Genomic DNA, 25138 nt, shown 5'->3' with positions numbered 1-25138 from the left:
TTTGTTTGCATCACTTTTAACGTAGTGTGACTGTGGGAAACTCAGACGAAACTTCAGCTGACTTAATTAAGTTAATCGCTTTCGTAGATGTTTTAGCCTGTTCCTTCTGCGTCTCTAGTGAAGTAATACTTCACTGAAGTATCATACACAATTTGAGTTGTTCCAAAGCAGCTCTCTTGCAACCGCATACACCTTGTTTAGAAAGTTATGAGAGCTAAATTAAATTCGGACAGTATCCGCCTGTAAACTGTATTCATTTCACTGTTATTACGCTTCTAACAAACTGAAATTTGCAAGTTGACACTGTTCGAATTCAGAACTCCATAATTTCTTTGTATGCTGGTTAGAGAGCTGCTTTAGTTGCTCAGATTTGTCTTGTTGGAAGTGTTGATGAAAAACGATTTTTACGACCCTTCTGGAGCAAGATTAAGTCAAATTAAACAACGATTCACAACTTACATTTAAAAAATGGTGAAAATCCAAGGCGCGGTTCAACCTATTATATGAGCGGTATGACCAATTTTCTGGATTTTCCACTGGAAAACCCGAAATTTTTTAAAGTTAATTTTAGTATCTTCAAAATGCAAACGAGTAAGTTCATCCAATTCAAGTTTATTTCCATCTAATTACGTCGACGTCTCACCCTCGAAATTCTCCAAGCATTAGGTTCCTCGTACTTGTTGTACAAAGGTTCCAGACGCTGGTTCTTCTTAAATTTACTTAGCTTCGTAGGATCTGAGAATCGGAAAAATGACGAAGCAAATTCAACCAGCCACTTCGGATCGATTGTTGTCACCTCACGCATATATTCCTTTGTAGTTTGCACCAATTCATGGTAGACGACCCATTCCGGTTGCCTATTAAATAGAGCACTTGACGGATGAATGTAAACGACCTGAGAATCGACCAGTGTCCGGTATCCTTCTTGTGGGTCTTTTTTCGATGCATTTCTGAAGAAACCAGAACAAATGGCTTTTTGAATGCGAACAGTATTCTTTCCGGCTGAAACAACATCCAGCTTATGTCGATCCATTATTCCCAGCAATTGTTTTCTCACGTCCTGTGCCCGTTTCAACGTTCGAATCTGAACAAAATTTTCGTAACACCAAGCATTTGAAAATTTGTTGTTCTTCCAGCTGTTGTACACGGCGAGCAATGTCAAGTGATCGCCTTCAGATTGATTGAATTTCGCTTTCTTTTGATCAGCCAGTGACTGTTTGTCTTTCGGTCTATAAAAAACATTTTGAACGCTGAGCATTGAAACGATGGTCAACACCTCATCGGAACACTGCAATGCCACCGACATAATTAACATTTTCGACAGATTGGGCTCTAATGGAAATTCGGCCATTCGTCGACCGAGTCGTGTAAGCAATCCTTCGTCATCAAGGGCAGAAAGTGAATGCAGTTGCTCCAGTGCCATCACCAACGATTCAACGGGTGGAGCATCCATAAAATCAAAATGCAGCAAGTCATTGATTCCCATTGTTTTCAGTTGCAGTACTGTGGTAGCCAGATTCGTTCTCTGTATTTCTGGTACAGGTGTTGGAAGCATTTCGTCTCTGTATGCTCGTTCGGTATACAAACGATAACATTTGCCTGGACCTGTACGCCCGGCTCTTCCAGCTCGTTGTTTGGCAGCCGCTTGAGATATTGGTGTTACCACCAAGGAATCCATTCCAGTCTTCGAGTTATAGACCTTCTGCTTCACAAAACCTTTAACAAAGAAACAAAAAAGAATTAGCAAAATTACAGTCACCGAATCTGTTAACTCAATTGCTATCTCCGAAAACATACCTGGATCCACGACGTAGTAAATTCCATCGATTGTTAACGATGTTTCTGCAATATTTGTGGCAATTACTACTTTACGACTGCCAGCAGGTGCAGGATCGAAAATTCGAGTCTGCATTTCAGATGGCAACGCTGAATAAACTGGTAAAATGATCAATTCCGGTACATCTGGACCCAACGACTTCATTCGTTCGTAGAGGATTTCGCAGGCAGTGTCAATCTCTTCGTGACCAGTTAAAAAGAGTAAAACATCACCAGGCGGTTCTCGTAAATGAATTTGCATGACAGTGATGAGTGACGCGTCCAAATAGTCGGTTTCCGGTTCCTTGGTATAAAGAACTTCGACAGGAAACGTTCGACCGGGTATGGTGAAAATTGGCGCTTCAAAGAAATATTGCGAAAATTTGACAGCGTCGAGCGTTGCAGATGTTACAATCAATTTGATTTCAGGTCGCTTCTGAACGGCTTGTTTTAACAAACCAAATAGAACGTCCGTGTGAATTGTTCGTTCATGGGCCTCATCCAACATGATGACCGAATAAGATTTCAAATCGAAATCCATCAAACATTCTCGCAACAACATGCCGTCTGTCATGTATTTTATGACTGTTTCTGGACTGGTGCAATCTTCGAAACGAATGGTGTATCCTACTTCCTGGCCCAGACGACAACCAAACTCCTCAGCTACACGTTTAGCGACTGACATGGCCGCCACACGTCTCGGTTGAGTGCATCCAATTTTTCCACGTGCGGTGAATCCACATTCCGCTAAGTACTGAGTGATTTGAGTGGTTTTACCTGAAATGGCAAAATATTTAGAATTTTCAGTCGATTTAGGCTTCAATTCAATTTCAGTTGTATTAAAGGGGGAGTAGCATACCTGAACCAGTTTCGCCAATCACAATTAAAATTTGATTATCTGTGACTGCCTTTATCAAGTCATCGCGAAGCTTAAATATTGGCAATGATTGCCGTTGCTCGATCAATGTCAGGTCAGTCTTCTTGCCAAACGACGACTTCTTACCACCAATTACATGTTTTTTCCACTCTGGTACCTCTTGCGGAGCCATTCCAACACCACGAACGTTTGCTGCTAACGCTCGGCTGTCATCTAAATTAAAGCGAAAAAGATTAATTACCGATGAATAAATGTTGTATTCATTGTCTTCATCCGTACCATCGGGCAGTGGATCGATCCAGTTTTTATTCAAGCTCGTCGGAATGGTATCCATTTCTTGTTCCCTCTGCAACATTTTCTGTTCTCGTCTCTCTTTCGCCAATGCCGATTGCATCATCGCAGCTTGAGCCAAAGAACCGTCTGGATTCTTCACTATTCTTACTGGTGAGAGATCATTCAATGCTCGACCGTGACCTTGCAAAAATGGTGGTTCCTCTTCAACAATTTCGATTTCAATATCTGCTTCGTCGTCTTCATCTTTCGGTAGGAGTCCAGTTTCGTCGTCAAAATCAGGCAGTTCACTTCGATCAATCACTCCGGACGAAATCATTTGTTTAATTTCCCATCGCTCTGGACTTGAAATTCTGGTGACACGTTTTCTCGTTTGGTCTTCTTCACCGTCCATGTTCCCTTGAAGATGCAACATCGCTGTGCCGCCAACAGGTCGATCAGGATTGCGATCGCGCGCATCATTTTCCGGCTTCAAGTGACCGTGCGATGCTGGATTGAGATCTTTTCCATTGTCCTGATCAACCTCTTTCATCGACAATGATACTTTTTGGCCGGCAATTGACATTACCTTCACTTTCACCGTTTGTCCACGAGAAACCACTTCGGTTACATCCACTACACGTCCTTCCGATCTCAATTGTGATATATGTACCAAACCTTCCCACTTTTTCTTCAACCCAAGAATCTGAACAAAACAGCCAAATGGAACGATATTGGCCACTCGTCCCGAATAAATTTTTCCTGGTTCCGGATCGTCCGGTAGTGGGGTTTCACTGCGTTTCGATCGCTGAGGAGATCGGTTTCGGCGTGATCGGTCATCTCTGCCGCGAGAACGACTTCGACGATGACGCGATCTACTTCTACGCCGTGGACTCGGACTTCTGCGTCTACGATCTTTTGGTGATCTACTTCGATGCCTACGACGATCTTTGGAACGGCTTCTTTCACGTCTATCCCTTGAACGGCTTCTTTCTCGTCTATCCCTGGAACGGCTTCTTTCTCGTCTATCTCTGGAACGTGGTCGTGCTTTTCTCTTGTCATTGTGTTCTCGACGATATTCTCTTGAACTACTGCGTTCTCTTGATCGACTTCTTCGTTTATCCCGACTTGACTTTTCATCCTTAATTGAACTAGATGCGCCAGCTGTAGGTTCCTGGTCGTCTTTTGTTTTGGGTGCGAATGATTCCAGCTGAGCCATCATATCATCAGCAACCGATGCTTCAGCTTTTTTGACGTCTTTCTTGTCATCATCATCTTCTTCTTCTTTCGAGCGAGGATCATTCGCTATAGCTAGGCCGGGAAACTTGAATGCCAATTCTTGGGTCTTCTCCGTAAATTTCAGTGGTTTTTGTGAACTATTCGCTGGTGGCTTCATCAACTGAATTATTCGCAACAAGTTCGTAATGAACGAGTCCGGGAATTCTGCCCCATTTTCGATTAGCACTTTCTTGAAGTCGGCGAATGTTTGGTGCTTCTCAGCCAATGCAATGATGAACTCTGCCAAATCTTTGTCGTTCAAGCCCAAATGATTATCCAATTCTGTGCAGATTTTTGACACCAACGACAAATGCTCCAATTGCTTAAGCTCCTCCATCGTTAGGGTTTATATATTTTATCTAAAACATTTACCAAATGTTCAAATTTATATACGATTCACGACGCGAAACGAGAAAATAAAGCAATGTGGAGTGACATTTCATGGATTGTCAGTGCTCTTTTTCACTGTTTTCTTCAATCAAATTGAACTGAAAATTAGCTGTCCATATGGTCAGGTCATGGTAGTATTTGAATAGGAGTATATTCACAAGGTTCTGAAAGAACAGGTTACGACACTTCTGAGTTGATCCTTTAACCTGTTCTTTCAGAACCTTGTGCATATAGGCATGCATATAATGGTCAGTGTTTTATTTCATTAGTTATTTATGCCAATTTATACTTTTCGACACTGAGTTAAGAAATAATTATTTATGCCGCTTAAGTACATAAGCATAACATTTTTGCTGTACAGTAAAGTACTCGATGACAACATCCTAATCACTGCTCCTATCATTAACACTCATAAGACGTCATGTAAGCCATGTAAGCCATGTAAGCAAATAAGCAAAGCATATTCTGCATGATACTATCAGCCTGCAATTTGTATGCTGACCTGCACTTTTTTACTGACTTAAAATATTCTGTTGATAAAAAATGTGACAGATCTCGAATTTTCATCACTTTTTTCACAGCCAAACACTTTTCACCACTATTGGCACATTACCAAATTTGAATCTGCTCCACTTCCAACATCTTTTAGTTAGTTTACATAGTTCGTAAATTTCATTGAAATGTCAATTTTACTTAAAACAGGATCAAGGAACAGGTCAAGGAAAATCACTTACGAAAAAGTCCTGCAGTCGGTCCAGGAAAAGCACCGTGAAATCGGAAATGAAATAAGATCGAAAGCGCTGGCTGCCTGCAAGGCTTACGACACTCACGGCATTATGGGACATCAACATAGGAATCGACTGTGATACAGTCGACAGAGCGGAAAAAGGAAAAAGAGGAATTAGCTTCTTCCGACCCGATGATTCGATATAAAGGTTCACTAAATTCAGAATTATTTAAGAATCGAAATTTAAATATTTTTTTTTTTAAACAAATATTTCCAGAGTTCATCGAACAAGAAGTTTTGCCATTTACGAATATTTGTGAATTTTCGTTTAGGTATTTCCAACTCAAAATTTTAAGTAGATATATCCAAATTTAGAGTAACTTTAACTATTCAAATAAATTTTTGAAAAAATACTAAAATGTGAGTGAAACTTTAATGAAAATGTGTGTAATGTCTCAAGGATCTTGTTCAGAAGAAAATCGATAAAATTATGAAACATCGCGAAATTGATGAAAGCCACTCTCCTCCAAAAATCAAAATTTTCGGATAAAAAAATGTTGGTTGCGTGCGAATGAACAATGTATTTTGTGCCACCGAGAATTGAAATACGACGGATTTCGATACCGATAACTAGATTGAAAAGTCGAAAATTTCAACACCAGTTTGATGGGATATTTCCAAGGCTGTATACTTTGGGGAGGTCACGCAGATGCAGATACGCGACCACCACGTTTCATACATAAAATTCACCACGCCATACAAATTCAATTTTGGTGAATTTGTTTGTATGGAAAAGGTGTGTTCCCGCGTATCTAATAAAATAGCGATCTGCGTGACCTCCCCAAAGTATACAGCCTTGGGATATTTCAACACTCAAAGCACTGTTGTTATGGAATTTGTATGAGTTATTACAGCATTCGTTTTAGAAAATGCAAAGCAATGTGATCGATCAAATTTGAAGAGTGATTGTTTACAATGCAAATTATGATTTTTTGGGCATTTGTCTATTTCAATTCTCGGTTGGCACAAAGCTTGATATGTTACACGTATTGTAATGAGATTTTTTTTAAATCAACATTACAATAATTGTAACACAACATACTATTTCGTACCAAGACAGGAAATGACGATTTTTTTACCAGTCCTACCAGGTACGAACAACGTTTTGTGCACCGGACAACTGATATAGACAAAACACATCAATTTACGTGAAAAAATTCAAACTTCACATTCACCATATGAAATTTGGTCAATCATATAGTCATGGAAAAATTCATTCAAAATATATATCGTTCGGGGAAACCTGACATTTCATAACAAAAAACAAGAGGAGATTGACGCGGCAGGCGCGTTAGCAATAGACTCGCACGTTCCTAAACTACATTTTTCGCAATATTTCCACTCATTTCGTAGTTGAGTGTAATTGCTATTACAATCGCCACAATCGCAGTAGTCCTTATTACATAAATTCAATTACGAAATTTATGGTAAAATTGTGAAATCACATAATAGTCAACTGTCAAATGTCGAACAATGTAGGGCTAGCGGATCATACATTTTAATCAGTCAAGTCGTGACGCTCGTCTAGTTAACATCTCCGCTAAAGGGAGAATGTTTTAGTGGAGATGTTAACTGGACGAGCGTCATGAATTGACTGATTAAAATGTATGATCCGCTAGCTACTAGATTGTTCGACATTTGATGGTCAACTATTGAAAGTTAACTATCACACCATTATGTGATTTCGCAATATTTCCACACATTGCGTAATTGAACATCTTCGTTGAGGCATACTGTTGGCCACTTTCAGATACTAATATTTGAGTTCTGATCGAAAAGGCTCACCCTCTATCACATATCAGACATACGTGAGAATGGTAGTTGGGCAGAGTGAATTCGATCGGGAATCTGAATGGAGTGATGTATGTCGTTGCGCGAGACGCTGTGACCTATAAATTTTTCTGATCGAAAAGGCTCACCTTCTATCAATTTACCAGACTCAAGTGATAATTGTAGATGGGCAGAGTCAATTAGATCGGGACCAAAAGTTTGCATAGTTTGAGTGTGTCGATTCAACAGTCCTTTCATCTTTTTTGAAAGTTACGACACACGGACAGACAGACGGACAGTCGGACGGACGGACATGGCTCAATCGTCTTATAATATCATACTGATAATAATTGCCCACTACGATATAGGCCGTTTTCGATTATTTCACTTACTTACACGACGGTGGGCAAAACATAAAGACTCTCACGATTTACTTCGTATCGTGCGAGTCTAATCATGGCAAAATATGTCGTATTTCAGTTGCCCGGTGCACAAATTTAATATGGTGAAATTGGTGAATGTGAAGTTTGAATTTTTTCAAGTAAATTTAAGGTACGAAAATTACTATTATGCAACTCAGCATCATAATGTGCAAAATTTGAAAACTTTAGATGCCTCTGTTGCATAAATCGGTGTATGAATCTCGGTACAAAGTACTTTGTACTCGATGTCATAAATATCCATTAGATATTGGACTATTAACCAACCCAATGTGAAACCAAACCAGGTTAACTTTGTACATCTCCAGCAGTGAAAAAAATGTCAAAAACCACCCTGTCAGACAGATTTGCAATCATGTTAAAGTGACAAGCATTAGACGAACACTATCTGTTATCATCTCCTTGGGAAAAACACATCTCACTATCAGTTTCACGGTAACGATGAGCGTTGCTAAGTTCTGTGTACTACCTACCTACCTATCTATTAGTAATCCCTCAATTATCAATGGAACACGCGACCTCTGAAGAATAACGAATATATCCATGGCCAAATGCTACTTGAATAAGGTTCAATAAAATTAAACTCTCAAGATGAAGAAATATTTTAATTAGGTTTTATAATACATACCACGTCATCGGTACACTGAGATTCAAATATTTTGAAACAAAGAGGCTACTCGTCAGCGCTACTGTCTCCAGTGGAATGGCAGATAAATGGATTTTCCAAATTGAATGCATTGATTTCAAAGTTTACTCTTCTAATATTGACTAGATCGCGACTGAAATCGGTGACAATGTTGTATTGCTCAGTGTAAATGGTTGTGTCGCAGGCGTACGGTTGTTGCTTCCTACCACCATTCAACTCGTTCAAATGAAAATCGGTGAAAGCACAGTCTTTGGTTACGACCGTCTTCAGCTTGGGTGAGTTCAAAACGAACGAATGAATGTAATTGAAATTTTTCAACAATCCAATCAAATGCAATTGCTCTAAGTTTGGTAGCGCATACAGTGATGGATTCGGCAATGGGAAAAAGACGTCGTCAACTTCAGAGTCCTTTTTCAATTGTAAAGTCCGTACGTTCGGATTCTGTTTGATGAATGGGACGATATTCTGAAAGTTGCGAAATGCACAGAAATGCAATCCAACCAGTGATTTTATAGATGCCATTGCTCCGCCTTGACTCATTAATTTACCTTCGACCTCTTCTCCAACGAATTGTAGCTCCAATCTTTTGAACTTTTTGCAATCGTCCAACTGACTTAATCTCTGGCAAATTTTGGTAAAATTGTAGTTCTGTCCTTCGATTGAGATGAACAATTCTTCGAGATCCACAGCGTACGTTACAATGGTTTCAATACAGTCATGAATGACATTCCAATGCTTCCGGAAGAAATACCAGGTTATGCTTCTCACTTTATTATTCCTGAAGAATAATTTCAAGTTTTCCATGTCCAGATAGCCGGCATAACGACAATGGAAGTGCTCAAGCTTGGGATATGTTGCACGCAACACTTGTTCCACTTGTTCATACTGATCGTTGAGCAAATTCTCGACAATAAACAAGTGTTTTACATTGTCACAACGATCCATTATACTGCCGCTGTCTAACAGACAATTCCTAAATGCGATGGTCTCAGCATTTTCCAAGATGATTTTGATTTTATTTCCAAATGATTCCGGCAAGTACGCACATTTGAATTGTACGATTTTCGGACGACTGTTGCAGTACTTCTGCAGAAACGCTGCCAACACATCATGATCACTTCGAAGAAAATCTATGCTCAGATTCTGGATGAACTTGCTGAAACATCTGACGTAGTTCTTGTTTGGAGATAAAAGGATTCCATCATTGGTGGCATTCGAAACGTTCACCCATTTCGATGAATATTTTCTTTGGTAATAATTTCCGGTCAATCGATTCAATTTTGTACAGGTTTCGCTCAATCGACACAAATCGTCCAAAGGTAACCATTTGAATAGATGGTAAAAACAATCTTCATTTAATGATATCAGTTGCACCATTGTTACGTTCCAACTGCAGTACGAAAACAACAAAAAAGTTAAGCAGAGATTTTAAATGAAAATTAACGAAAATGTTCACCAATTTTTCCCCAAAAACTTCCAACTGGTTCAACTACGTCGACAGAGGAAAAACAAATGTATTCAATTATTAATTAATTCGTTTACGCAAGCAAAAATATCGAATCGGTTAAAGAAAATGCAAATTCCATAACAGCGACAATAACAACAAACAATTGGACATCATCTGCGTGTGTTGTGACTTCTTGAACACTATACAAGTAAATATAACGTTGGTAACATGTAGAAGAAAACCACCAAATTCAAAATGATTTTCCCAGTCCTAGCATGCTAAAACCGGTGTATCATCAAAGAGTTTTAATCACTCTGATTACCAATAGGATTTTAAAAGATGCAGGCATCGCACATCAATAGCTTATCGAAACCGATAGTTCAATATGATGAAACATTTTTTTTTGGTTAAATGTTCGACAATCTTATCAATTTGAAGATTGTCTAATAAAAATTTTCGCTGTCTACCATACGGCAGTTCATTTTGTGAGCCCTAACACTGACAACATGAAAGAATTCATTTGGACAATTCTGCTGTTTCAAGTCATCCTAGCGTAAGTGCGATTTAGAATCGTTAATAAGATAGAAGTCCTTAGAATCTCTTTTGCATTAGCGCTGATAGAGCAAACCACGCAAAATTGCGACAACATGCACAAGACAATTTCAAATGTTTGATTCTTGAGGAAAATAATGTACGAACATTCAAAGGATTTACATCTTCTGACACTGACGAGATTAAAGTTTTCACGAAGCCAGCGATTTATGCACCAGCTGAAATGATGTTAGCCACAGACCATAATTTGAGAGTAATCGAAATATACGCGAAATCACTAAATGCCTTAGAATCCTACATTGATTCAATCTGCAAATCCATCGAACTGGTTCCGGCTTTGTCAATTAAAAAGCGACAAACTAGTCTCTTATACATCTTACTCGCTGCTCATGATCAAAACATTGTGGTAAACTCAAAAGGAGATACATCCGAAGCAGCTAAAGCTGCTTAACCATCCTCCTAGGTTTCCTTTATGGGACAGATAAATTGCTTGTGAAAACTTTTATACAGACTACAGGATATTCTTGTATTACTGACTCAGTGCAAAAACTTCAGTCTGTATAATCTGCTAGAATCAAAGATTGCGTTTGAACATTTATTCAAAATTAATCCTCCTAATCTAATTTTTGTATAGGACCTTTAATAATTTTACATAATAAGAAATTCAATCTATCATCCCGACGACGATCATCTCGGTAGGTGAATTATTTGTATTAGAATGAGCAATTATATTAAGAAGTTTTACAATAATAGCCGAAGCGCATCGGTACTACCTTGGATTAGCCTATTTAAATTTTCAATGAATAACGGAAAACGTTTAATTGGTAATCATTTATTTAAAATCCGTTCGAAAGTCGCAAAAGATTTTTAAAGACGTAAATTGAATAATTTCGGTTAAACCGTGAACAACCGTCAACTGTATTAATTTGTAAAAGGATCAATTCACTTTTCCCAAAGAAAATGTTTCACTTTAACATTTCTTAAAAGTAAAATAGATAGCGCAAAAAAAACAATCACAATCGTCACGTGACAACAATCCCACGACATTTCCACGACATTTCCCACGATGTTCAGCAAATTACGGAAAAAAATTGATATTTTTTCCATATGAAAGTTTGCAATGTTCGATAAATCCAAATCAGTTTCCATTTGCATGTGAAGTTACGAACATGAACTTTTAAAAATTTTAGCGCTCATAAAAAGCGTACCATTTTTGACACCTTTTGATCTAGTACGTTTAGCACTACCATTTTGACGTACATCAATCAGAAACATTGTTGATGTTTACAAACCACAAAATGGTTCTTTGATGCAATTGGAATTTTGTAAAAGTTGAATCGAAAATCGAATATTTTAATATAAAATGTTTAGTGTTTGATGGTCAAATGTTGTGCAATCGATAGGCCTTATCTTTTCGCAGGTAATTTAATTCGTAAACATGCACTGATCCAAATTTTTATTTTCGAAAAATTGTTTTAGGAAAATGTTGCAGCATCAACTACATTAGATTAGATTATTGCGGTCCGAACTTTAGAAAACAGATTCTTTTTCTTTGAATCGATGCGTTATGACGATATTGTCTCCGTAAACACGAAATTCAAGCGACGCAAAGATCTCAACTGTGAAATAAAATTTTGGTGCCACACCTTGAGGCTCTGGAAACATCGAGTGACCTAAAATCTCAGATCGGTCTACTGCCCTCGGACATAAAAATTATGTTCTAGGACCCCCCACAACTTTCATTTTTGAACATTTGTCCCGAAGAGACCAAATCTCTACGACGCCATCTTGTGACCGTACAAACATCAAAGTTGGGACCCTGAATTGACACATTTTCCATCTTTTCTCGAAAACGCTTCCGCCGATTTTTTTGATATGTACCTCAATCGATAGGTATTTTTAGCGGCTATCAACGGTAAGACTTGCACAAAAATTCTATGTACCGTTTTTGAGAAAATTGAGAAAAACCACCCAAAAAACCACTTTTTGGTAATTTGCGGTGGCTCACATGCATGTGGCCGCTCTCAAATGTTTTTATTCGGAAGCGCCGACCTCGAAAACTCTTTAGACACAAATTTCACTACAATCCATTATATTTACGCGAAATGACAGCCATTTTTCGTTTCAATAATTCCGACTTTGAAGCCACCTAGCGGCCAAGCGACGCATAAAATTTTTTTTTGACCTACATTTCCTGAATCAGCATCAAAAGCTCTACCGAAATCAACCGTAAAATCGTTAGGTCCGAGGTACGGCCTCAGTCCTAACCTAGGTCCGAACTCAACTTTTTCCCATCTCGCCACCCCACAAAACACTCCTATCTACTTTTTAGATTTTTAGAAACAACGATGCCCTGTGGGCATCGTGTAATAGATGCCGGGACAGTCATGTATTAAGGCGCAGCGCTGCGCGCTGCGCTTGCAACTAGAGAAAATCTCGACGTGGAAAGGATAGTGGACAGTGGTGATCCAGCTAATAGAATAGACGTAGTTTTTATGGGAGATGGTTATACCGCTGATGAACGGAAACAATTTTTTAGTGACATTCGTAGATTGACTGATGATATGTTCAATGGTGAAACCTTTCGGTCATATCTTCCTCTTTTCAATATTTGGGCTGTGTTTGTCGATAGTGTGGAGAGTGGAATTGGATACGATGGGCCGAAGGATACCGCCTTTAGACTTTATCGAACAGCAGGTACACTGAGAGGAGTGTTCACAGCTAATGCACAGTTTGCACGGCAAGTAAGCAAAGATTTTATCTGTACTCTTGTTGCATATGCAATACCGGTTATTTTCAAAGATTTGCCAAGAAATGGGACCTGCATCGTGTGACTATCCATCTATCATTGGCAATGATGATTATTATGGGGGCTTAGAAGGTGAATTTGTAATTTCCACGAAATCTAATAGAACAGGAACGGTTGTTCTGAGACACGAAATGGGACACAATTTTGTAAACGTAGGAGAAGAGTACGATAACGGATCTTCGTATTTCGGTGTAAATTCTGCATCTAATCTAGCCAATGTCACACATAAATGGGGTCATTGGCTAACTGGACAAAGCGTACGCGAAGAGAAAGCAACATATAGATTACTAGCCTATCCATGGGCAGATCTTTCCCGCGGTCAGCAGTCGTTTGCATTCACATCTGATGGAAATTATTCCAGATGGTACATTCTTGTGTCAGTCAGCGCTGCTGGCGAAGAAGATTCACTTGAATTCGTGCTAGATGGAGAAGTTCTTCCGTGGCAATCGAGAATGTCTGATGACAGAGAATTTTACGACTGGCACGGTAACGAAGGCTTTACGGCAGGTATTATTGGAATACTTTTCTCGTTGTTGCCATCTTACATTGAACTTTTTACGAAGGTGAACATTCTTTCATTGTACGGTCGTTGACTCCATCAACGAATCCAAATATTCCCAGAATGATCTGCTCAATAACAATTCATGAGTTTGGAACGGAGGAAGAATTTCAGAGTCAAAATGATATTATATCGGCGTTCCCAACTTGGGATGTAGCTAGGAGAGTAACATATCGCCCAACCAATGCAGGATGTCTGATGAGAAACATGACGTCGAACTATTTCTGTTCTGTTTGTAAAGAGGGAATGTGGTACCAATTTTTGCAGAGAATTTCCCTAATTGGTGGGTATCCGAGCGTTATAAACTAATAAAATCAATAGATTTAAAATCTCGTCACACAGATGAAGTCAAGGTGCACCAAACACCGAATGCGGATAGAACTAAACGAGTTGTGTTGAACACATTGAAGCTAGGACAACTACGGGAAGGCGGAACGGAAATAGACAATGAAAGATTAGAAATTAGATGGTCCCATGGTGGATTAGATAGACCAGAATTTGATGATAGGTTTGAAATTGATGCAGAAGGTGGTGCATGGTCGGTGTTTGTAAAATTTTTCACACCGGAAGTACTGTACGACCCGAACGGATTATTGCAGGACGTGGAGCATTTTACTGTGACATTCCAAGCGAATTCAACATCTACAGGAACGCCTTAAAGTCCTTCAAGAAAAAATAAAATTTAAAAGAAATGGTGAAAGGAATCCATAGAGATGATGTTGTAATACAAAAACCAAGTCAAATATAGCTCATTTTGTACAATCTCCCACAAAACTCTTCATTTATAAAGCAACATAGTCAGTGACTATGGTGAAAATTTAATACTCAAGTCTCATTCTCATAGCACCGAATCCTGAAAGTGGATCTACAGATCCTCAGGCCGACAACGCACAAATAGTTTCACATATGCTTGCGTTTGATAATTGTACTACGTTTTCTATGATACGAAAGCTGTAAAATCCACGCTCTAGCGGGACAAAGGTGACAAAGGCTCGAGGTCTTTATGCGTATGCTACAGCGACGTAAAGTTGCTCGGGTGCCGTTTGTATGTTGTACTCTGTAGATCTATAAAAGTGACTTAACTTTTTTAGACAAAATCAAGTAAAACAGTTATTGGTTTATCGAAGGGAGAAATAGGAATTTTGCTCGAATTTTCTTAATTCTTCCAGAGGTGAACACAACGTTCATCACACGTGCGAGATGTGATCTATCGTTTTCCTCCACGAAACAATAGTTATTTGTGTATCTGTTTTGGATGATTGTTTTTAGGCAATTTTGCGAGTGTGAAAGTGCCTAAAATCAATTTATCAGAACAGATGTCCAAAACAGATACTCAAAAAACTTTTCATGTAAGGGGTCGAAAACCAGAGAAAAATCTCAAAACTCCCTCATTTTCGGCCCTGACACATGAAAAAAACAAATTACCACATCATTTTTGAAAACATAAACAAAGTGACAGTTCAAGTGATAAAAGTTCTATTTTAGTTCCATTTTTTTACTAGAAATGTCATTCGACCAATCATCAACAAAACGCAATTTTCTCATAGCCTTTTGAGGAGAGAAAATCAAGGTTCTGAAAGAACAGGTTAAGAAAACCACGAAGGCGGTTGACACCAAATTTTATAAAGAGAAGAAGTAAAGTTATAAAGTTGAGAAATCAACTTGAAGAAAATATTTTTCTCGAAAATTCAGAATTTTGTTTTTGTTAAGTTCCATTTTACATGTAAACATCGCAGCCGTTGACGCAATTGTGTGTCACCGCCCTCGTGAGTTGTCTTAACCTGTTCTTTCAGAACCTTGGAGAAAATAAGGTAACGAGCGAAGAAAAATTTTAAATTTCATTTCGGGGGTTTTACAACTTTTTCAATAGAAAGTTATACGAAGTTTCAGCGGAGGGGAGAAAATGCCTATTTTCTCGCCTGCGTTCTCAAAAATTGTTTTGTTAATGGAGATACAAGACCATACGTAGTTCAAAATTATGATTTTTCCAGTTAAGTTCTGAAATTTTGATGAATTGTTCACCGTCTCGATCGTCTCTCTAAGCAACAAATCAAAATTTCAATGTTAATCGCGCCAAATCGACGCAACACAGAACCGCGATAATGCAGTTTTTCTCCCTCATTGAGAAACATCCAAAAAACTGTCATCTGTCCGATCTGTCCTCGAATTTTTTTAAGGTATTTTGCAAGAACCACAGCATCACAGTTATTGCCGAAATTATTTTTTTTAATCAATTGAAATGAAAAAAATTCAAGCACTCACGAATTTGAATAATCGTCGTGTCGATGCATTCTTTGTATAATGAAAATCAGTTTTTACACAATAATTTTTGCTCTATTAAAAGTGTATGAATTTTACCAATATTGGAAGTTATTGATGTCGAACTCATTTGTTTCGTTCAATCGTAATAAAAAATTGAAAATGACGATGTACACATTTCGCCCTTACGAATTAGTGAAAGTGAACTATAAATGTTATAGAGGCTTATTCGATAAGGGAATCAATAGTTATCCGAGACCACGCAGCGGTCATCGCATCGTCTGTAACGATTCAGATTTATACTGTTTTGGTGGCTTTAATCCCAATGTCGAAGGGCCAGACCGAACTTTATACCTATTTCAAGAATTGTGGAAATTCGATTTATTCACAAAGAAATGGAGTTTGGTCTATTCAAATACAGTCGAAGGCATGCCCGAAGAATTGGCGTCGAATGCTGTGATTTTAAAGAATAATATGTTAATAGTATGCAATTACTGGACATTTTGCCTGACGCAACGACCGAACTCATTTATTTTAAATGTTTGCAGGTATTTGGTGGCACAGGCTATCCATTCGGAACATCGTGCTCAAATAAATGCTACTTGTTAATGCCACACAATAAACGACCCAAAGCTATTGCTGCGTTGGAAACAACTGGCGATCGACCAGTACCACAGTATGGTCAAGCTGTGGTACTACACGACGATTACCTTTATGTGGTTGGAGGAACAACCGGCTTTGAATATTCATGTGATGTGTACAGGTAAAGAAAAATATTTTCGACTGAAATGTCATTACGTCATAGAACGCAATGTGTTTCAAAGTCGCTTATAACCTAGACTGAATAATACGATGTGCGTAAACAATAATATTCTATTTCCTATCCAATCCACTCGCAGATTACATCTCGTATCGAAAGTGTGGGAATGCATTTCCGTGTGTCGAGAGGATATCCGCGAAGACCCGAAAGGCCGTTATCGACACGAAATTGTTGCCGACGATACGTACATTTATGTCTTAGGTGGTGGTAATGCCGAAACAGCCTACAGTCTGGAATACATACCAGTGTTTAGTTTTGAATTGCAACAATGGACGGTTTTACACTCGAAACCTGACCCGAGTCTTCCACCACCCGGCTATCCGCAATCACGAAAATGTCACTCGTGCGTACAGTATGAAACCGACCACGGCATCGAAGTAGTGATTGCTGGTGGATTTTTTGAAGACTTAGAATTTTTCGATGATATTTGGAAATTGAACTTAAGCACATTGCAATGGACACTGTTTAAGACCGCAACGTTACCGCATCCGTTGTACTTTCACGATGCAGCCACTAGTGGCAACGGACTAATGCATATCTTTGGTGGTGTTGAAGTGAAGGGCTTGGAAAACGATCCACACAATGAAGTTTATGAAAGTGAAAGAACTAATGAAGTGTATTCAATGTGGACGACTATACCAAAACTAAGTGAAATCTGTTGGCAGGCCGTGCTGCACTACAATCCAACCCTGCCATCGTATTCATTAAATCAACTTCTTGAGATGGGTATATCATTGAAGTTTGCGAGTCGGATTAGTCGTCATTCGAAAATTGAGTGCGATGGAAATTTATAATTTTGCTCTTTGTTTGACATTAAACAATTGAAATTCGAATTTAGGATTTTTTGTTTTAAATTTTTGATTAGAATGTCTATCCCGAGATATATATGTACGTTAGGGTGTTTCTCAAATGCAATTGTTTCTCGTAGCCTCGTAAATCCCTCCTATATCTCCAACAAATATTTCTTTGGGGCACAACAAGACAGTATATGCTTGCCGGAAGTTTGTTACATAGTCTAGACCCCATGTTTAACTCATTAATTAAGAACCTTGTCGACAAAAAATCGGTACGACTAAACGTTTTCCTGCAACAAGACTTTCAAAAAATTAGTTTGGCGATGGGCGAAACCGGCTAGACTATGTAATAAACTTCCGCCGGATAAAAAATAAAATGCTTTTGAGATTTGTTAATAAAGGGATTAAGTAAGCTCGGCCCTTGCCTACATTATCAATGACCATGATGACCACAAACGGAATATCATTAGAACCTGAATTTACAGTTTTTTCGTCGTAATTTTTCGTTTGAGTTAAATTTCATTTTTTCACGCTCAAAAATCATTATGTTGATTACACATTGCGACAAATTCTTTATTTTCACTAAAACAAAAATGCTAATATGTGCGGTCTTACTAGCAGCTGCAGATGTTTAACATTTAATTTTTGTTCAGAAGTGCGTCATAAAACTTACAAACGATCTTCAACAACAGTAGGTAGAAGTAATTAACTTTTTTTATTCAAACTGGAATGCATTGTGCATAAAAATAAAAGTTAAACGAGCGCCAGAATAAACATTGATTCACAGATGGAATTTCGCCAAAGTTACATTGCGGTGATTTGGTTCTATTTCCAAATAATTTAATTTCGCAGCCACATAACTTTAATTAAACACGCCTCTTTATCTGACCTGACACGAAGGGCCTTCGTTACCAATTCAGTAACTTGGGCACTGTGTCACACAAAAATAGAACTCACACTCATCGTCGTTTCTAATAGATCGAACTGATTTCCCGCGTATAATGCGTGTCCCATAGCAACTTTTACAGAATACGCTATATTCAACTTACCGTAGCAACCAAAGTAAATAAGTCTGATTGTTGCCGTGGCAGAAAATTGAATAAATCTTGAATTTACTTATCATAAAAGTCTCATAATTTCCAATTGATCGGAAAAATGTTTTGGGGATTCTGTGAAGCTAGAGATCTATATAGTGAATATGAATCAATGCTAAAGGCATCAAACACTAACGATGAAAATAAAGATGTGCTGAATATTCTTCTGTATGGGAGCGGTGATCCTCGCTTAATTTTGAAAACAATTGCTAAATCCTACAAGCACGGTGTCAAAATAAATTTTTACGTTGTCGAAGGTTGTCTCGAGATATTGGCAAGAAATGTCCTTTTATTGAATGTTGCACTGGAACCGCCGACCGAATTTTCATTGAAAGGAAAAACGCAAACGTTCATGGACCTGTACGGCAATTCATTACTGAGACCAATTTCTCACAGTTATATGTGCAGCAAAGCCAAACATTTTCTGAATGTAATTACTGATTTGGATTATGGAAAAGAAAAGATTCCAATCCTAAACTTCGATCAATTAAAATATTGCGAACGCGACGCTTTGGAAAACATTTTTTCATTCTGGTTGGAACGGAAAGGAAACGTTTTCAATATAACGAATTACTGGGAGAATAGAAACCGAAACCTGTTGAAAAATCGCTACGACAATCGTCATGGAGTCTTTGATTGGGATTTACAAATGAGATTGAAAGACAACGGTGTGGAACAAATTTGCAGCCAGGAATACAAACATTGGCGCGATGTTGGTGTCGCTTTCGTTTTTCCCGAGTACGAACAGGCAATGCCCAATAAAACACTAGCCGCAGACTTATGTCGCAATGGAACGGTTTATCGACATAGGGGATATGTGGGTGACATAACGGTCGGTCCATTTACAACATTTGGTTTGAAATGTGATGATGCAAATTTGTTGCGGTCAGAGCATGGGGCAAATTTCTTTCGAGCTTCGGATGTGACGGAAAGAAATGTGTTCGAGATTATGTTTGAAATACAGGAGAAAAAGAAGTATGAAAGTAACCGCAATGACTTGCATCAATTCGGGACAACAATTTTGGACATGGGAACAACAATGCCTACTGTAAATCCTGAGTGCAATGAAATCGATTTACGAAAATATGAAGAGCGTATACTGCCGGTGGATGATATTACGATAACTTTCTTACCTCGCGATGACATACAGGCCATACAAAACCGTGCAAATTTCAATGGATTCTTCGACATTATCTTCGTATCCAGAAATTATTTCCCATTTCTGAAGGAAGATTTCATTAACATTTTAAATGAGAATGCTTTGGTAATGTTTGAAACTTGGCAGTATTCTACGTTGCGTAAAGACCAAATTGCCGAAGATCTGAAGAAAATCAAGGATTATGCCAAACTGCTGAACTTAACACCAGTTACAAACTACGCCATTAATAGGCCTCTCCCAGTGGTAAAGTATAAGAAATGTTGATTGAAATATTAAAGAGTTTTTAATAAAAATGTTCCTTTGCACAAGACGTGTCTGAGAACTAACAAATATTCAATTAAGTCACCTTTGTCGGTCCAGTTCAGCGTTTCTTAGCCTTCTCCGTCTTGCTCTTGAATCCCATTTTTTTCGATTCGTCAGGTTTCTTGTTCACTTTAAGGCTGCCGATTTTCTTGACTGGTTTCTTCTTACTCATTTTTGCCTTCACCTTCAACGCAAACGAGTCGGACAGACTATCAACTTCCACCTTTCCTGGCTTCATATTTTTCTTCTGATTTACCGATTTCTGCTGGTCACCTGCGCTTGCTGATGATGGACTGGAACTTTGTTTCGATGACTTTCCACTTTTCTCGACACTTTTCGGTACAGCCGAATTTGGGGTGATGCTATCTGTTTTACCCGGATGCTTCGATGATTTCGGTGTCTGAAGCTGTTGTTTTGTCTGTGGAGTCTTATTAGCTACAGCTGGAGTGTTGTTGTGATTTTTCGGGGTCTTTGATTGTTTGGGTGTCGCTTGGTCTACAGTTGGTGTTTTCGGGGTCTTCGGCTGTGTGGACGTATTGATGACATCATTCTCAGTTGCTTTTTTCGGTGTTTTGGATAAATGTGGTGTGGATTTGACATCGTTCCTAATCGGTTTCTTCGGAGTTTTCGACTCTTCCGATGGTGTAGCGACTGCGTCTTTCTCAATTCCCTTTTTCGGGGTCTTTGCTTGCGTTTGTACATTCATTTTCGACGCAGATTTCTTCGTACTGTTCATCGATTGGTTCAAACGATTTTGTTTTGGCGTCTGCATCGCTGGTTCGCTTTCAATTGTCACATTATCTTTTCCTGCTTTGGTGGGGCTATTCTTTTTCTGTTTCGAAGAGTTTTTGGGAGTCCTATCATTTCCCATATCAGCGGATGCTTCTACCATATTTTGTTGTTTTGAACTTCCCTTTTTCGGAGTGCCCTTAGTTGGAGTCTTGGATAGTTGGTGGTCATCCACTCCATTCAAAACAGGCTCATGCGCAGACGGATTACCTTTCTGTTTCTTTTTATTTTTACCGGATGCTGAAGGTGATTCCACATTTGGCGTTTGATCTGGTTTGTCCTGCAATTTCTTCTCATTCACGTTCTGCTTTACGTTTGAAATGTATTTCGATTTATTTACAGCAACTACGGCAACAGTGTCTGTAAAGAAGTTCAAATCCGAAATTGTTATTGTCTTACCACCTGTGAGAGAGAAGAAATATGTAAAAACTGACCTTGAATTTGTGCGGATCCATTCGCTTTTTGTTTCTTAGATTTGGGTGTCGTTCCGTTCAGCAGATCAACTTTCTTTTCCTTCGTTGTTGCATTCGTCGCGATTTTCGATTTCGGTTCAATTACCGGCGCTGGAGAAGTTACCACATCTTTGGCCGCTTTCTTCTTGTTTTTCTTCGACTTTTTCTGTTCGCTGGTGTCCGGTGCTTTTTTCACAATTACAGGCTTTTCGAACACCTTTGCTACGTACTTCTTTTCATCGGCTTCACGTTTACGTTTCTTAGCTTCGGATGTTTCCAATTCTTTTGCCGCTTTCCGTTTGTTTTGAACAGTTTCAGTGTCTCCATTTTCTGTAGGCGCACTTTCTTGACTCACATCAAGCTGCTCTGCATCTTCTTCATCGTTACCACCAGCCGGTATAACATCAGAGAATTTCTTTAATTTTGCAACAAAGAATCCGTCCATATTGTGGGTGTGGGGATAATATCGACGGGTCAATTTCATGCTCGGATGGAAACGAAATTGTCGATAGTTAACAAAACCTTCCGTTCCGAAATCCAGTCCAGTTGGAACCAATTTAACGTTACGCTTCTTCAGAGCGTAATCAATGACCCATTCATTCTCTTCGGGAAGAATTGAACATGTCGAATACACCAGATATCCACCGCTAACGCTTTTAGCGTTCAAACAATCAATGGCATTGAGTAGCAATTTCCTCTGCAAATTGTAACAGCGTTGGATGTCAACCTCAGATTTCGATATTTTCACGCTCGGATCTTTGGATACAACACCTGTGCCTGTACAAGGGGCATCTAACAAAATGCGATCGAAGCCCTGCATGATTGTGCCAAACTTGCAGCCATCTTCGCAGCTGACAACAGCATTGACAACACCCAATCGGTGAAAATTTCCGACAACAGCCTTGATACGATCAGCATTGGCATCGTTCGCAAATAATACTCCGGTATTCTTCATAATCGACGCAATGTGCGAACTTTTACCTCCAGGTGCCGAACACATATCGAGTATACGTTCGTTTTCTTGCGGGGCCAGCGACATAACGGGTAACATACTCGAAGCTCCTTAAAATTGTCAAAAGAAAACCGAATTTTTAGTCAGAAAAATGTGTCGAAAGTTTACAAAGCGAAACCTCACCTTGAATCATGTAGTGTCCGGCTAAATATTCCGGTGTTGCACCCAATGGAACTGACGAATTGTAAACAACCAAACCAACTTTGGTCCATTTCCCCAACGGATCTAAGTTCACACCACGATTAATAAGAGCTTGAGCCAGATCACGACGTCTTGTTTTCAATGTATTCGTTCGGATAGTGAGCGGACGTTGGACTTCAGATGCTTCAAGGAATTCCATGAGCTCATTCAATGGAAATATGTCCATCAGTTTTTCCATCAAAAACTCGTTGTAACTGTAGTATGTGCACAAATCGGATCGAAGCAGCTGGACGTATTCATTTCTAGTACGATTCACCTGACGGTACTTCTTGAAATCTGACAAAACCAAAACAACATCCTTGATCCGTTGCTGAATGTCCTGTAGTGTTAAGGCCTTCTCAGCGTCTGCCTCATCTTCCGGATCAGGTAGAGTGAAAACATCAGATTTTTCAATGTTCATTTGGAATTCGTCCTCAGCTAATTGGGTTTCCTTTTCCTTTTTGGCTTTTAATTTCTTCGACGCTTTCTCTATGGGAAGCAGATCATCTTCACCATCCTCGTTCGAATCATTTTCACTATCCGAATCGTCATCACTATCTCCTTCATCATCATCATCGTCGTCGTCCGAATCTTGTTCATCCATTATGTCGGCTACATCCTCCTCATCGTCCGAAGCCTCACTATCATCCACCGAAAAATCATTCAGTGTACCAACTTTTACGTCATCACTATCGTATTCCTCGTCTTCGATATCGTTGTCATCGCTATCATCATCCTCACTTTCTTGCTCTTCATCCACCTCTTCACCACTTTCTCCCTCTTCGCCCATTTCTTCATCACTCCCTTCCTCTTCATCACTTTCGTCGGCACCGTTCTGAATGTGACCATTTTGTTTTGACTTTGGTGTCAACCAGCTTTTGTTATCATCGGTGAATCCCTGAGCTTCATTTTCAGAATCGGAACCGCTAGATTCATCTTTAAAGTCCATATCATTTTCTGATTCCTCTTCAATGTCTGAACCTTCGTCGACACTTTCCTCGCTATCATATTTAGATAACTTCTTCTGTTGCACTTGTTTCTTGGCTGGAGGTGGCTGCTTATTTAACTTCTTATGTTGACGTTTAACTAAACGTTGCTTTTGTCTATGTGACAGTTTCAAATCTTCCGGTTTGGGACTAGGTGGACCTAAAAACATTTAAAGTGAGGTTAGGTCAACTTAAATATTCAATCAAAGCTTTCAAAATTGGCCTGATTTGTGCCCTTGTGAACTCCACAATACACAAATTTCAATGTTAAAACATTTGGCTTAAAGTAGAGAAACTAAATGTAAAAAGTGCGAACCTTTGAAACCTTTCGTTAACACCGGAGGGCCTTGTTTTTTAGTTTTTCGACCAGGACCTTTAACTGGCCTTTCTGCAAAAGATCCTTTTCGTCCCATTTTACTATTATTGCTAAGAATCAACCGAAAAATCAATTAAAAATGTTAAAATTCAATCGGAAATCAAATCTGTAAGATCTGAAATGTGGTTGAATAAATTGAAATGTCGTTTTTAAAAGCACGTGTGACAGGTCAACACATACACACACGCTGCTGCAATCTGTCATGCTAAACGACATTACCGACAGTTATTTTCGAGAAAGATACACTGCAAAATTGGATTACATGAATCAATAGGTTTCTTCCATTGTACGGTTAGAACGAATTTTGACAGACCGAAAACAACTGACACAATTGTTTTCCATGAAAGATAAATGTTTCTTAAAATAATGACTAATACAATTAAAATAAATTTTAATCAACTAGTGTGGATAATCTTAGAAAACTTACACAATAAGTTTAGAGAAATGCTGTTTGGATACAAAGCTTAAATGTATATAATCTTCGTATAATTCTATTACATTTCGCAGTACATCATAAAATTACTGATATCAGCGCTCTATTTTTAGCAAGCCAACTTCAAAGCTATGACATTTCATTGTTATTTAACCTGCGTAAAGTTATAGCATCTGAAAATAGAGCGCAAAGAACTGAAATAAAACTATTGTGGCGCCTCTACAGGCTAACCGAATTTCTTATGCAAAGCTGTGACACCCTTCCAGAAAAAGTTATCTGACGAAAGCAAACCTTTTCGGGAATGGGGTTTGACCCCATGTAATTTTTCCACGCAAACTCTTTGGACGTTATATTACTCAAGGTAAATATAGTGAGGAGGTAATGCCACTTAGACGAGCGGTCTAGCACATAAGTTCGATGCCAATGACATCTTTTTTTAAAATGGTTGACTACGATTTACTTGTATTTCACAAAAATATTTTCAGTTGTGAGATACAGTTGGCCCGACTTTTAATTCCATTTTTTTATTTCAACAAAGGAACGAGATGGCGTTTGTATCGAACTTTCGTGCCACCGCACATCTGATTCGGTTATATATGGCATTACCTCCTCACTATATTTACCTTGATATTACCCGTACTAAACACTTGTCATTTTTCAATAGTGTGAGAAGGTTAATTTAATGGTGCCAAGAAATTACAAATTTTGTTACCAAAAATTGTGGTACAATCGGTACAATGAAATATTTAAATTATCGCACTAAAATTAATGACAGTGTATGAAAATCAATATGTCAGCATAGGCCGCGTAATCGCCTGGGTTTACTGGGATGACTTTTTAA

The 25138-nt window shown here is 38.7% G+C and overlaps 6 protein-coding genes across 7 annotated transcripts; 3 read left to right on the top strand and 3 right to left on the bottom strand.

The window, feature by feature from the left end:
• Window positions 1-596: 596 nt before the first annotated feature.
• Window positions 597-4695, bottom strand: LOC119073377 (ATP-dependent RNA helicase DHX8). The gene is made up of 4 exons (XM_037178802.1): window positions 2972-4695; window positions 2675-2905; window positions 1798-2592; window positions 597-1716 (listed from the first exon to the last, which is right to left on the bottom strand). Exons 1-4 carry the CDS (start codon window positions 4575-4577, stop codon window positions 623-625), a joined length of 3726 nt encoding a protein of 1241 aa, XP_037034697.1. The 5' UTR covers window positions 4578-4695; the 3' UTR covers window positions 597-622.
• Window positions 4696-8211: 3516 nt separating this feature from the next.
• LOC119073394 lies at window positions 8212-9898 on the bottom strand. Of its 2 annotated transcripts, none has more exons than XM_037178824.1 (2): window positions 9728-9898; window positions 8212-9657 (listed from the first exon to the last, which is right to left on the bottom strand). In XM_037178824.1, exon 2 carries the CDS (start codon window positions 9648-9650, stop codon window positions 8301-8303), a length of 1350 nt encoding a protein of 449 aa, XP_037034719.1. In that variant the 5' UTR covers window positions 9651-9657; window positions 9728-9898; the 3' UTR covers window positions 8212-8300. The 2 variants fall into 2 exon arrangements, with proteins under 2 accessions (XP_037034719.1, XP_037034718.1); XM_037178823.1 differs by having other exon boundaries at window positions 8212-9663; window positions 9730-9898.
• Window positions 9899-10150: 252 nt separating this feature from the next.
• On the top strand, window positions 10151-14299 carry LOC119073181. Its single transcript, XM_037178488.1, has 6 exons — window positions 10151-10273; window positions 10333-10629; window positions 12695-13016; window positions 13075-13588; window positions 13645-13923; window positions 13983-14299. The coding sequence occupies exons 1-6, from the start codon at window positions 10227-10229 to the stop codon at window positions 14297-14299; spliced, it is 1776 nt and encodes a 591-aa protein (XP_037034383.1). The 5' UTR covers window positions 10151-10226.
• A 1498-nt stretch (window positions 14300-15797) lies between these two features.
• Window positions 15798-17557, top strand: LOC119073391 (kelch domain-containing protein 10 homolog). The gene is made up of 3 exons (XM_037178817.1): window positions 15798-16382; window positions 16448-16662; window positions 16799-17557. The coding sequence occupies exons 1-3, from the start codon at window positions 15942-15944 to the stop codon at window positions 17511-17513; spliced, it is 1371 nt and encodes a 456-aa protein (XP_037034712.1). The 5' UTR covers window positions 15798-15941; the 3' UTR covers window positions 17514-17557.
• A 998-nt stretch (window positions 17558-18555) lies between these two features.
• Window positions 18556-20111, top strand: LOC119073392 (dynein assembly factor 3, axonemal homolog). The gene has a single exon (XM_037178818.1). It carries the CDS (start codon window positions 18669-18671, stop codon window positions 20028-20030), a length of 1362 nt encoding a protein of 453 aa, XP_037034713.1. The 5' UTR covers window positions 18556-18668; the 3' UTR covers window positions 20031-20111.
• LOC119073378 (25S rRNA (cytosine-C(5))-methyltransferase nop2) lies at window positions 20031-24081 on the bottom strand. The gene is made up of 4 exons (XM_037178803.1): window positions 23805-24081; window positions 22446-23648; window positions 21293-22372; window positions 20031-21218 (listed from the first exon to the last, which is right to left on the bottom strand). The coding sequence occupies exons 1-4, from the start codon at window positions 23899-23901 to the stop codon at window positions 20128-20130; spliced, it is 3471 nt and encodes a 1156-aa protein (XP_037034698.1). The 5' UTR covers window positions 23902-24081; the 3' UTR covers window positions 20031-20127.
• Between the last annotated feature and the right edge of the window lie 1057 nt (window positions 24082-25138).

The sequence above is a fragment of the Bradysia coprophila genome, unplaced genomic scaffold, assembly GCF_014529535.1.
Source record: "Bradysia coprophila strain Holo2 unplaced genomic scaffold, BU_Bcop_v1 contig_138, whole genome shotgun sequence".
Lineage (NCBI taxonomy): Eukaryota > Metazoa > Arthropoda > Insecta > Diptera > Sciaridae > Bradysia > Bradysia coprophila.
The sequence above is the reverse complement of the archived record's forward strand: the minus strand, read 5'-3'. Positions and strand labels throughout refer to the sequence as shown.

What these genes read in the sequence shown, in the direction of transcription:
- LOC119073378 (XM_037178803.1), bottom strand. Translation starts at nt 23,901, where the DNA reads ATGGGACGAAAAGGATCTTTTGCAGAAAGGCCAGTTAAAGGTCCTGGT. An exon ending in GTTAACGAAAGGTTTCAAAG is followed by an intron (nt 23,649 to 23,804) that starts GTTCGCACTTTT and finishes AAATGTTTTTAG; the next exon opens with GTCCACCTAGTCCCAAACCG. An exon ending in TGGATCCGCACAAATTCAAG is followed by an intron (nt 21,219 to 21,292) that starts GTCAGTTTTTAC and finishes ACTTCTTTACAG; the next exon opens with ACACTGTTGCCGTAGTTGCT.
- LOC119073392 (XM_037178818.1), top strand. Translation starts at nt 18,669, where the DNA reads ATGTTTTGGGGATTCTGTGAAGCTAGAGATCTATATAGTGAATATGAA.
- LOC119073394 (XM_037178824.1), bottom strand. Translation starts at nt 9,650, where the DNA reads ATGGTGCAACTGATATCATTAAATGAAGATTGTTTTTACCATCTATTC.
- LOC119073391 (XM_037178817.1), top strand. Translation starts at nt 15,942, where the DNA reads ATGAAAATCAGTTTTTACACAATAATTTTTGCTCTATTAAAAGTGTAT. An exon ending in TAAAGAATAATATGTTAATA is followed by an intron (nt 16,383 to 16,447) that starts GTATGCAATTAC and finishes AAATGTTTGCAG; the next exon opens with GTATTTGGTGGCACAGGCTA. An exon ending in TATTCATGTGATGTGTACAG is followed by an intron (nt 16,663 to 16,798) that starts GTAAAGAAAAAT and finishes ATCCACTCGCAG; the next exon opens with ATTACATCTCGTATCGAAAG.
- LOC119073377 (XM_037178802.1), bottom strand. Translation starts at nt 4,577, where the DNA reads ATGGAGGAGCTTAAGCAATTGGAGCATTTGTCGTTGGTGTCAAAAATC. An exon ending in GATCGATCCACTGCCCGATG is followed by an intron (nt 2,906 to 2,971) that starts GTACGGATGAAG and finishes GCTTTAATTTAG; the next exon opens with ATGACAGCCGAGCGTTAGCA. An exon ending in GATTGGCGAAACTGGTTCAG is followed by an intron (nt 2,593 to 2,674) that starts GTATGCTACTCC and finishes TTGCCATTTCAG; the next exon opens with GTAAAACCACTCAAATCACT.
- LOC119073181 (XM_037178488.1), top strand. Translation starts at nt 10,227, where the DNA reads ATGAAAGAATTCATTTGGACAATTCTGCTGTTTCAAGTCATCCTAGC. An exon ending in CTGTTTCAAGTCATCCTAGC is followed by an intron (nt 10,274 to 10,332) that starts GTAAGTGCGATT and finishes CTTTTGCATTAG; the next exon opens with CGCTGATAGAGCAAACCACG. An exon ending in GCAGAGAATTTCCCTAATTG is followed by an intron (nt 13,924 to 13,982) that starts GTGGGTATCCGA and finishes CTCGTCACACAG; the next exon opens with ATGAAGTCAAGGTGCACCAA.